Source organism: Echinops telfairi, unplaced genomic scaffold, assembly GCF_000313985.2.
Source record: "Echinops telfairi isolate 266 unplaced genomic scaffold, ASM31398v2 ScPeMD7_26;HRSCAF=91, whole genome shotgun sequence".
Taxonomy (NCBI): domain Eukaryota; kingdom Metazoa; phylum Chordata; class Mammalia; order Afrosoricida; family Tenrecidae; genus Echinops; species Echinops telfairi.
In genome coordinates this window covers 1924921-1938017 of record NW_022103923.1, presented here as the reverse complement: position 1 = coordinate 1938017, position 13097 = coordinate 1924921, and the positions used below count along the sequence as shown (strand labels likewise).

At 41.6% G+C, this 13097-nt stretch overlaps 1 protein-coding gene across 1 annotated transcript in view; it reads right to left on the bottom strand.

The window, feature by feature from the left end:
• Window positions 1-10371: 10371 nt before the first annotated feature.
• Window positions 10372-13097, bottom strand: part of TSPAN7 (tetraspanin 7) — a 124519-nt gene continuing 121793 nt past the window's right edge. Inside the window, exons 7-8 of the mRNA XM_004714566.2 lie at window positions 11829-11908; window positions 10372-11366 (exon numbers count right to left, since the gene is read on the bottom strand). Coding sequence (XP_004714623.1) covers window positions 11840-11908 — 69 coding nt within the window. The 3' untranslated portion in view covers window positions 10372-11366; window positions 11829-11839. The remainder of the gene's footprint in view (window positions 11367-11828; window positions 11909-13097) is intronic.

Below are 13097 nucleotides of genomic sequence, written 5' to 3'. Positions count from 1 at the left end.
CTGTTCTGCCTTGTTTCCACTGTAGTCTTGTACTCACAACAATGCTGGACATAGGCTGGATATTGAATACTATCTATGAAATGTGTCAGTATTCCCAACCCCCCATGTCCTGTTTCTTTCCATGTAAACCAGACTGGTAGAGACCTGGCCAGGATTTGATGTCCACGTCAGATTCATTTGTATCACTTTGGGTTTCTATCTTCCTTTCGGCTCTGTTGTTGTTGGCAGCTGGACTGGGCAGATCCTCAGTGCAAAAGAAGTATGTACTGGGGATTTGAAGATGGAAGTCATTGACATATAGATAGTCATTGGAACACCAGGGATGGATAGAACAAGGAGAAGACAAATTCGGTTTGAACTCTCATGAACTCAGTGTCGAAAGAAGAAGATAGCTTCACTTTCCTTCCTCAATATGCTACACACACCTGTGCAAGCAGATGATTGTAAATCCCTTCCACACACACAAGGTTTCTGGACTCCTTACCATTCTGGAGGGCTTTCTGCTCCTGTAAAGAGTTACAGTCTCGGAACTCACAGCAGCAGTTTTACTCTGTGCTCGAGGGTCACTATGAGTTGGCATCAACTAGATGGGAGTGAGTTCAGTTTCTTGTTTGTTTGTTTTTTTACTATTCTGGAGAGTGCTTGGGAGTTAACCAGTTTAGCCTGGCCTCTTAAAAATGTAATACTCTTAAAAATGAAATAATTTTCAAGGAAAACAAATATAAATGCCACTGCTCCATTTCTTTGACTGTCTCAACCATTCATAATTTATATATTATAAAAGAATGAATCTTGGGGCATACACATGGATTAAACCCTGGCTGAGTCCCCTCTGACCGTGGAACAGGGATGTGAATAGCCTTGCTAACATGCAGAATGCATTGTCAAGTGGATGGTTGAAGATGCAGTTTGGTTACACTATAGCATCCTATCATTTGATCTCACTTATGATGCATTTAAATTATTCTAGTTTTTAATATTTTCTGCTGTCTTTTCAGTTGATGTTTTTATCTGTTTCACTTTGTTGTTCTTGTTGTTTGTTTGTAAATGAATTTCTATATATGAAGTTCAGAATAGGTAAATCTGTAGAGACAGTAACTGGATTAATGGTTCCTTGTGGGTATGGTACATGAGGCTGGGGGGAAATTGGGGAGCTAATAACAATGAGTACAAGATTTAAGAAAATGTTCTAAAACTGATTGTGGTGGTGATTGTACAAGTCTTCTTGGTGTGATTGAACTACTGGATTGTATGTGAAGTGAATTATATGCCAGTAAAACTGTTGGGGGAAAAAGAATGAATCTTTTGAAGATATGTGGTAGTGCAGAGTTGAGAATTTGCTAGATATTTTCCCCAAATAATAATACATATCCAGAAATGAGCAAATTATCCCAGGAAATGGAAAAACATCTTTTATATTTTTCACAACTTCACTATAGTTGATATTTCTTACCATTAGGAATTCTGAATTCTATAAAATAATATTTGAGGAGATGATGCCAAAAATGTTTTGGCTAGTCATGAAAGAAATGGGAAACATGAGACTAATGAGAGTGGAGTGTAATCTTACTTGTCAAATGATCCCATTCCCTCTGTTAACTGTGCCATACGAGACCCAAAGGGAAGGAAACCAAATACAATTGTGGCAGCAGCCTTGAAGATGACCACCAATGACCCCAAGATCCTGCTAGTTGTACCCTTGTGCAATCTTCTCCCCTTCTGCCTGGACTGGACATATTGACCCACTTTCAACAAACAGAATATTGCAGAAATAATTGTATGTTGTGTCTGAAATGAGGTTTAAAAGACTGTTGCTTCAGCCTTGGGTCCTCCCTCTCATGCTCTTTTGGATCACTCATCCTGGGCCCAGCCAACTGCCAAGTCATGGGGTAGCCCTGTGGTGATTTCCCTGTGACAAGGGACCATGGCTTGCCAAAAATTAACTGAAGGAACATGGAAGCTGACATGTCTTCTCTAATTTGAGTCTTCAAATGAGACCACAGCCCCAACTCATAGCTTGACTGATTCCTCATGAGACACTTTGATCCAGAGATGCCTAGTTTAGCTACATTCTAATTCCTGAGCCACAGAAATGGATAATAAATGTTTGTGAATTTAAACTTATAAGTGCTATAAATAATAGATTATATAGCAATATTCCTAGAAGATATAGAGGCTTTTTTTAAAATAAACAACTTCATTAATTTGAATTACTCCGATAGAAAGAGTACTAGTTTTTACTATCTCCTATATAGGTAAACATGAATCAATACTGTCTTGTGGCATTTTCTTATTCTTCACATGTCAAGTGGGATAAATCCAGCAGGTCATCAATTAATTGTTTTATTAATAATTTTATTGGGGGCTCTTACAAATATTACAACAATCCATAAATCAGTTATATCAAGTGAACTTGTTCAGATGCTGCCATCATCATTTTCAAAATATTTTCTTTCTACTTGAACCCTTTGATATCAACTCTTCTTTATTCTCTCCCTCCGCTCCCCCACCACCCTCATGAACCCTTTTTAATTTATATATCATTATTTTTCTTATCTTACACCATCAGATGTATCCCTTCATCTACAATTGTTATTCACCCCCCTTCAGGGGGGTTATACATCCATCATTGCTATCAGTTCCCTCTTTCTTTCCCATGCCCTCATGGAATCATTACTCCCATTACTATTTCAGAGGGGTTTATCTATCCTGGATCCTGTGTATTGAAAGCTCTTATCTGTTTCAATGTACATAAACCGGTCTATCAGGATTTGTGAGGTGGCACTGTGACCATAATAGTGGCAGGAGGAAGCATTAAAGAACTAGAGGAACGTTGTGTATTTTGTCGGTGCTATACTGCACTCTGGATGCATTGTCCCTTTCAATTAATTTTTTATATATGTATTTCTCCCTGGAATATGATGCAATAGCACAAATCTTCAGTGCATCCATTATCTAGTACTGTTTGTTACAGAATCTTCCTAGGACTAGGAGGTGTTCACTTATCTGTTCTTGGATCATCTCAGTGTTTATTAATCTTTTATTTTACAATTTACATTGTAGATTCTGTTATGAGACAGAGGCCACTATTTTCTTCCCACAGGAAACACTATTCTGTAGAATATTGACTATAAACCAAGATGCAAATTCAAATGAAATCATACTAATGCTAGTCAAGACATGTCAAGCTACTTCTTTTTAGGGTAGTGGGAGAAACTAACATACCCATGAGATAAAAACAGTGACACGTCAGCTGGAAAATAAGACATGAAACCAACAGGGAATGTCATGGAATTCTAGGGAGAGAAATACAAAAAAAGTAAGGAACGGAAATAAATGGAGGCACAACATGCACATAATATCAGTTTAGCGTCTGTCATGTTTAACTACATGGAGTTAGCTCATAGGTTATTCCTAATGATATCGGAGAACCCATGAAGGGCATGGTTCTGTGCCAGTCACTGTGGGGCTACAGAGGTGGGGTTGCTCTCAAGAACACTACTGATAGATGTCATCACCTGTGAGGGAAATTACTTACACATGAAACAATTATAGACCCAGAGGGCAACTTGTAATGCATGGCAAATAGTAGAATATAAGTGCTGGCAACCCCACAAACTGAGGGGGGAAATGCAACCACACCCAGCAGGCAGAATCTCCAATGCAGGATAAAAATATTTCAAGATGAAATATACATCTAAAGTCATAAAGATGAATGTCTAAGAGGCTAAAGAGGAAATTTAGAGGCATCGATTTATAAGTTGTACTTCATTAATGACGATTAATGGCTGAGGGTGGGGTGGGGTGAGGTGGGATATTGGACCTAGTAGAAGCCCCAGTGTGTGCAGCGATTAAGCACTCAGCTACTAAGCCAAAGGTCAGTGTTTCTCACCAGGACTTGGGACCTGCTTGATCCATTTCAGTCATGGCCTACAAAGTGAAATTTGAATGTACTCAGATGTTTAAACTTTAAATTCAGTGGAATGATGACTGGAATGGGAAACATGATGAGTTAATGTCCTACAATGGGAAATTCAGAAGAAATGTAGTGAGCCCTTTCAGGAGCCTAATGCAGAGATGGAATACTTGGCAGGACTGTGGTTACTTGGGTTGCTAACCACAGGGTCAGCAGTTCAAATCCACCAGTGACTCCAAGGAAGACATTCTGCTCTTTCCTACTCTGACTCAATAGCAATGGGCCTGGGCTTGGTTTGGGGGTGGGGTGGGAGAGCAAGCCACATTCAAAACGGCATGATGGGCTGCCATCTGGGAGCCAGGCACCAGTTTCTAATTCAGCAAGTCAAGAGAGATGATTGCAGTGCATATGGTGCCCTTGTTTCCTAAGAGCGAGAGTATGTTTCTAGCAGGGTGTTGATGTGTAATTTGTCCTGATCCAGGTATCATTCTGGTTCACCCACATTTTACAAATTGGGCCCTGTCCAGTTTGGATTCCTTATTTAAACCAGTCAGAACTGGTTCAAAGCCCTGGTTCTAATCTGCCACAGGAGAACGATGTGGCCGTTTGCTTCCACACATCTTTACAGAGTTGGAAACCTTGTGGAAACTCTAGTCTGCTCCACAGGGTTGCTAAGAGTGGGAATCAACTTGATGGCAACAGGTTTCATTTTTCTATTTTGTAGTTTTTACTCCAGCAGCTCCTTCCATAAAGAGCTTAGCTTCATGAAGCCTTTCGGGGCTGATCTACTGTATCTTTCAGGGTCACTATGCGGCAGAATCAACTCAATGGCAATGTATAAATACTCTTCAATGCCTTGGGATTCAAGGGTCAGGAGATACAGCATTGGACCCAGATTGAACAACAAGCTGGATCTTGGAAACTTGTGTACATTCAGTGACACTGCCCCCCCCAAAAAAAACCCACCCTAACTCACTGTCATAGAATTGATGCTGATTCACAGTGAATCAATAGGACAGGGTACAATTGCCACTAACCTTGCAGTGAGCCACTCAATGTGTAATCAGTCCACCATCAGGATGCCTTTTCAGTGAACAAGGGAATAGAAAGAGAAAAAAATCCTATAGAATATCCAAGTACAGGTGGTATGGGGTCTATATCTATACTACTTATATTGTTTACGACTCCTCAATACAAAAACTGGCCCTGGACCAGCAAACTTCCTAGGGTGTCTGGCTAAACAAATCACAGCAGGGACGATTCCATTAACCCAGATTACATGGTATTACCACAGAAAATCTAAACTCCAATCTAAATGTAATGTGGTATCTTAGATTGGATCTTGGAATGGAAAAAAATATACATTGGAAGAAAAGCTATTGAATTCTCTTAAAGTCTGGAGTGTAGTTAATAGAACACCGTACCAATGCTGATTGTGCCAATGTATGACGGGAATATGTTAGCATTACATATGATTGAAAAGCTTTTCCGAAATAAGTTTATTTAAGACATCTGACTGAAAAGCTTGCTTACAAAGATTAAAAGCACATGAAAACAAAACATGAGCAACAGTTGGAAAATATAACATACAAGAAGATTCTCGCCACAAATCCTCATTAACATGGAGTTGATTGTGACTCAGAGCAACCTGTAGGACAGAGTAGAGGTGTTCCTGTGGGTTCCTGAGGCTCCAAATCTTTACAGGAGCAAAAACCCACATCATTCTCTTCTGAGTGGTGGTGGTGTTGACCTTGCAATTAGCAGTCTGACACATAATCCACTATACCACCCGTGCTCCTTACAAGGTTAGCACCCACGAACTTGAGATATTAGAATATCTAGAAGGATTACAAATGACTGAGAATGATCAGAGGCAGGGTGAGAAACCATAGTGAAAGGAAACGTCACTATTGAAAAAATAACAGGCTTTAAAAATATGTGATGAAAACTGATGGACTGAAAATTCGAACAGAAAATTAGAGGCCAGCAAATCCGAATGGAGGAAATGATCTAGGAGGTTCTACAAGAAATGAAGACATGGAAAATATGAGAGACTCTGAGACACAGGATATGGTACATCAGACATAAAAGAAGAGCATCAAAGAACATTTTACAGGCGACCAGGGAGAAATGAGACTCTCAGAAAGGGAATTAAATTTATCAACAGTAATAATAAAAGGCTAGAAACACCTTGAGCTACCAATCTAGGAGGCTTCCCTGGTGGCACCAATGGTTAACATGCTCAGCTGCTAACCAGAAGGTTGGAGGTTGGAGTGAACTCAAAGGTACTTCAACAGTAATGCCTGGTGATCTCCTTATGAAAAACCCGGCATTGAAAACCCTGTGAAGCGCCGTGCAAGCAAGTGCTGGATGCCATGAGGGCGAACTGATCTGATGGAAACCTGCTTTGTTGGGAAGCCATGGTGGTTCGGTGGTAGATTGCTCCTCCCCTCTTATGCAGGCCCAGGTTGGATTCCAGCCCAATGCACCTCATGTCCAGCTTCCACTTGTCAGTTGAGGGTTGCGTATTGCGATGAGCAGACCTGGTGGGGCAGTGTTTAAGTGGCTCAACACCCGCCCCTGCCCCCACCCTCCAACCCGCTTCATGGAACAAGTGACAGTCTGCTTCTGTCATGGTGCATAGTCTTTGACATCTCCCATAGGGCAGTTATCTTCTGCCCTACTCTGCCAGAATCAACTTGACAAGATATTACCCCCCCCCCTTTTAATGATCCTGAATTGGTTTCAGCAGTGCTTCCAGATGCTGGTGGGCTAGGAAGACAGACTTCGTGGCCTACTTCTGAAAACCAGCCAATGAGAATGCTATGGATTAAAATGGCCCAGGCAAGTGGACGGTGCAGGCCAAGGCAGCATTTTGTTCTGTTGTGCATCGAGTTGCCAGGAGTTGCAGGGCAACTTGCTGGTATAGATATTCATCAAAATGTACTGCTAAATGTTCGTGTCACAAAAGACCAAACCACAGAACTTTACAGAAAAGTCTCATTTTCACAGCTCAAAAAGGAAAGTTCTTGAAAATTATTGACCTTTGAAGAGGGAACATCTGAAACTGTGGGGCAGTGTGACCTTTATAAGCCTCTCAGGGCTTAATCCCTGAAGATTTTAGGCTGATAAATACTGTAGTTAGACTAATTACAGGTTGTTTTACAGAGAAAACAACCATGTTTTTTAACCATTTATTTGAGAACAGATCAATTTATGCTTTTACTGAGATTTTTAAAAAGGGATGACTCATTAAAAATTTTCAAAGAAAAAGATTGCAGATAATATACACTGCACCTATTAGCAAAATGCTCTTTAGATCAAGTGTCAGGATTTTCACACTTTAGTACAAATTGAGGCACTAGGATGATGAGATTGTAGGGCATTGTCTCTTCTCTAGATTGAGGTTTTTCAATGAGGGGAGAAAAGCAAGAAAAGAAAATGATTACAAACAAGGAAAGAAAAAAACAGAGGTTCCTGTATTCAGAAATCCAGGTTCCTGAAATCCAGACTTAAAGGCTGCTGAACTATTTGTATTTCTTTTAGGAATGTTCAGCCAGAGGCCTAAAATAAGAGGTTATTTCGGCAGTCAACAATATATTCTGTACATGATAAATAATTCAAGCTCTTGACATGTCCATCATCATAATAATATAAGGACCCAGACCCTATGGCCTAAAGCTATTTTGGTGGAGTACAAGTGGGAGCACATGAGGACTGATGTGTCTGTGTAAGGTGATCGACTTCATGTCCCATGTGGGACAAGAGATACATAAAAACAAAGTGTGGTAGTTACATAATGTTTTCAATTTGAGATTTTAGGAGTGAAGGGGTGGAGTTTAGCCTGTCAGTCAGGTCGGAGCTTGATGACCTCATTTGGAGGCACTAAGGAGATAAATAGCTTGCTGGAGACGGGCCACATGCTCACTCCCTGAGAGACATTCCAGCTGAGAAGATGCATGGAGCTATGCTAGTGTCCTGAGCTGAAGGAGCCACATAGAGACCACTGCCAGTGCTGGATCCATTGCTGGATCCACAGACTTTGCGCCCGCTGGGCTGTTATCTTCCGGCATTCGGTGTCATTGCATGTGTTCTGTGAGTCTGAAGAGGACTTTATAGCTTGATATCGGACACATGGGCTAATCTCGGACTTCTGGACTTCTGGACTGGGCTGGGATGTTTTCTTAATATTCAATTGCTCTTGCATGTAAAGCTCTTTTGTATATACACATGAGTCTCCCAGGTTTTGTTTCTCCAGTGTACCCATGCTAACACATTATGGTGCCAGGAGTGGCATTCTAGAGAAACAAACCATAAAGATGGAGAGTGGAGGTTTGTTTGACCTCTCCCTCCTGGTAGTGCTTCTTCTTTGTCTGGCCAGAGGTCAGATATGTCCATGCAGTTCACTGGGTTATTTTCTGGAAAGAATATGGGAAGTTAAAGCTTTGAATATTTTGTTTGGTTGTTATCTTTGGTTATTCCTGTGTGAAGTGGCAAAAGTGAATGTGATCCATCTATATTTTGAGCTCAGAGGATAAAATTGTCCTTTGAATTTCTCAGAGCTGCTTAGGGGAAATGGCTGACTGAAGGTCAAAATGGCTGACAGAAAGCCTGGCTCTGGCTTGATGCTGTCAGAGGCCTAATCCCATACTTTGTATCAATAAAATAGTTTAGATCAGTATTAATATAAGCTACATAAGGATTGAACTTGACTGTTTTAAGAATTGAGTTTAGTATCTGATTCTACTTTGTTTACACTGATTTCTTCTGCTTATTATTGTTGACATAGGATTTATAGAAATGATTATTGGGAAGTATGAAAACAGAGAGATTGTAAGCCCACTTGTCTTGAGCCATTACAATTTGAATCTTCAATGGGTTTTGGAGACTTCTGCAAAGGCAGCTCTGAAAAAATAATCCCCACCCAGTGCTTTGGAATACTTAGGACATTTGCATTCCAAGAAACTTCCCTAGGGGTCTGTTGACAGATTGGAGAAAAAGGAACTTTGGCTTTTTGCGTCTTGAATTAGTGATCTTTGTCAGAGGGTGGGAAAAATCTGAATCCATGAAGAAAACGGCTCTCTGGGACTGAATGTTAAAGGGAGCCTGTGAGCAGGCTGAAATGCTTGCTAGGTGACCACCTGGATCCACTTGTTGAGTGGAAGTGAGAGATATGCAGCAATAAAGAGATGTGTTCAATCAGGCCACTGACACCCGTGGAGCTGGTTTACAGGAACTAGGGAAGATGAGAGCAGGTTGACTGAAGTTCATGACCTAGCCCAAGGGGGCTAGACTTGTTGAGAATTTGTGACCAGCCTGTGGTCTAAAGGCAAGGTGACCAATGGACACCCTGGTGAGGCTAAGTGAGGCAGCCCACGGTGAGTTGACCAGCACCTGAGCAGATGAAGATATTTGAGTCTGTGAATTGGTACATATTGCTGCAGACTTTATGGATGACCTGTCCCTATTTGACTTTGCTTATGGATGCAGACTTGGCATGGTTCCAACTGGAATGAAGATTTTTCACATCAAAATATGATTGTCTCCTCAGAGCACTGGGTTGATGTAAGTGGGCAGTATAGAAATTGGATACCCAAAATGGGGTGGATAAAGGCATGAAGCGGCTCGCTTACAAACTTTTATAGGTGGGGGAATATAGTCACCGGATTATAGGGTTAAAGTATAGATGTTACTTAACTGCAATATATAAGTATAGGTTCTATTTGTTTTGTTCACTTATAGAATGTTATGCTTAAATGAGGGTGGCATATATTGAATTGTATGCATTTTAGTTTTATCCTGTTAGGTACACATATGGTTTTATTATTGTTCGTTTGAAAATTATATGTGACTGAAGAGTTGTGTGAAAGTGTCAAATTGACAAGGGGTGGTCTGTGGTAGTTACATAATCTTTTGTCAATTTGAGACTTAAGAGTGAAGAGGTAGAGTTTAGCCTGTCAATCAGGCCACAGCTTGATGACCTCATTTGGAGGTGCTAAAGAGATAAATAGCTCACTGGAGGCGGGACACATGCTCATTCCCTGGGAGATATTTCAGCTGAGAAAACGCATGCAGCTATGCTAGTGCTGAGCTAGAGGAGCCCCACAGACACTCCTGCCAGCACTGAGATGGTTACACTGCCACTGGATCCACAAGACTTTCCACCCACTAGCCTGTGATCTTCCTGCATTCGGCGTCATTTCATGTGTTTCGTGAGTCTGAAGAGGATGCCATAGATTGGTATCGGACATATACGCTAATATCGGGCTTAAGGACTGAATCTGGACTGGGCTGGGACATTTTTTCAATATTCAATTGCTCTTATATATAAAGCTCTTTCTTATACACGTAGGAGTCTCCCTGGATTGACTGTCTAGTCTAACACACAATCACACAAAAATATCCAAACCTCGCATGGCGTGCCAAAAAAAAATAAAATAAAACCAAAACACAGCAGTTTTTAATGGCTCTATTTATTAATACATAGATCACAAATGTCCACAATATCAAGGCATTCTTGTTTGCATGCTAGACAGAGGCATTGTTTTTGAAAGTTCCTTTGAAAATATTCTGACTTTTGTTTTCCCTTCACACTCATTCTTAATTTTGATTTGATGAGGCCCTCCAGGTCTGTGATGTCAATGCAAGAAAGTACGGAAGAGAGAATTTAAAAAACAAAGGTCTTTTCACAGGAAGCAACAGCACACCGTGGTAGTAAGAGGAATATACAGGTTTCAACTGTGAATCCAGGGGCTGCTACAATGTCTCCACCTACCCAGATCTACGACGATGAGTCAGGAGGCCACCTAAACTCAACATCAATATCCCTCATGCATGACACTCGCTTTTGTCCCCATCAAATGATAATAACCAATGTGTTTCTCTCCAAGACCTGGGCCGTCTGAAGAAAGTACGAAAGAGCATTAGTAAAGGGAAAACCAAATGAAATGCAATTAAGTCAAGAGAACAGATCCTTATCCTCTGTTTAACTACAGGAAGGTACATTTATTGATCATGGTAAAGGGTAAACAGGAGCCTCCCACACTACATGCAGGGCCAATGGGGCCAGTGATGGAGTGGTAACCGGTCACCTACACTGCACTGCTGTTGGATCCAATATAAGTGGAGGAATTGGCTGACACATACAGAGCCTTAGGGGGGGTGGGGAGTTGGGGTCCACTAAAGACTAGCTGCAGAGGGGCCTGGTTACACTCTGGCACAACAGGGCTTCATAAACTGGAACACTACACATAATTTGGGGTGAAAGGTGGTGCAGAGACTGTGAGGGAGGATTGGTTGCACACTGAGGGTAAAGTGGAGGCTGGGGATAAAGGTGGGGGGTAGGGGTGTCAGGGTTATCTATTTTGCTCTAAAAATTCTTTGGAAGTCTTTCAAAACATTGCTGTAGTTCTTTTATAAACAGGCCTCTGAGTTCGTTGTTCTTGAAAGACTGAGGAAAGAAATTAAAACAAGTGAGTGATTCGACATTATAAGGACTTAGAAAAGGGTAGCAAGATAAAAAGAGTATTTAAACAGTTTTACACAATAGCAATTGTCAGACCCCCTCCCCAGTACCACACACACACACAAAATAAGATTCTGTCTTGGGGACGAGGGCCACTCAGATCAGTTACATAAGTGACCAGGCAGGACTCCTGTCTATTTGAAGTAGAGTCTCTCATAAGAAGTTCTGGGTGGCACAAAGGGTTAGGCGTTCACCTAAGAGTTGAAAGATGGTGGCTTGAATCGACCCAGCAGTGCCTTGGAAAACAGACGTGCTGATCTGCTTCCATGAAGTTACGACCATGAAAACCCCAAGGCACAGCTCCACTCAGGATACATGGGTGGGTGGGCAGCCAGTGGTTGGAACGGACTCAATGGCAGCAATTCAAGCCTCCTCATTGCCACTTACCTTCCTTCCCCTTACACCATCTCATACTGATTTGCCGTGATGAATCGAGACAAACAGCAGGCCAGCAGCATGCCAATCAACTGTTGTCAGGAAGACAAATGAAAATGTGAATCTCAAGGCATTAAATGACACCTTTCTTGGACATCCCGCCCCTTGCACAGATGCAGTGTTTGACAGTCAAGAGCTTCTGTTTGTGAGTGAAAAAGGTGCGCCAGAGAAACTGATCAGACCTGGTTTCCACTGTACGATAGATCAAACCTTGGGAGTGGAACCGTGAGTGTAGGGCCAACTGGAGACTAGGCAACTTGCCACGGAGCGCCAGCTTTAGCTCACCCCGTCTATTGGAAACCAACTTTGGCCACTTAAGTAGTGCTAACATTGACTTATAGGAGAGCAGTTTTATTTTTTTATTTTTATTTTTTTTAAGTAACAAAAAACTACTGGGTGTCAACTAAAGAGTCAAACTGTAACTCAGAATTGTAAGCACATGCACTCAAAAGATATCTCAGCATCGTTGGATGCTGAGAAATCCATCTGTCCCTACCTAACAGCAAATTGGTTCTTGCCTTGCGGTAAGACATTATTCATGACCAGTTAAGGCTGTCATTTATGTAAGAAAGTCTTGGCTTCTGAGAACTAAGAGGGAAAGGCAAGAAAAGAAAGAGAGAAGTGGCACTTTGATTAGTTTCTCATTATCTCTAAATAATGTAGATATTTTAGACCCAGATAAGCCCATCTCCTAGGTTTTCAGGAGCCCCACATCAGCAAGTCACAGAATACTGACCCCAGTCCTTGGCCTGCCTTGGTACCCTGATTTGAATCTTAAGTGACTCTTAAACAATTCTTATTCTGCTTATTAGAAACGAAAGCTCCGATTCATGAATCTGGAGGGCACTTGAGCCTAAAACCCTGCAGCTTCTCTTGGCCTGCAGTCCCCTCTCCCTGTGCAACTGGGGACATGTTTTATTGGATCAGAGGTAGGAATGATCTTTAGAGAGAATTTCTCCAAGTGTGGGTTCAGGATCACAGGCACTAGCATCACGTGATACCTTTTTAGAAATGCAAATTCACAGGACCCCACTGGAGACCTGCTGGATCAGAAATGCCAGGGGTGGGGTGCCAAGGGGTTGGGACCCAGCAATTGATGCTTTAACAGATTTCAGCTCCTGTTTACATGGCAATTCTTCCATGTTCTGCTCATCTTGTTCACCAAGTTACCTTTATCTTCCTGATGAAACACTTGGGATCACTCTGGGTCCCTCTGCTGGT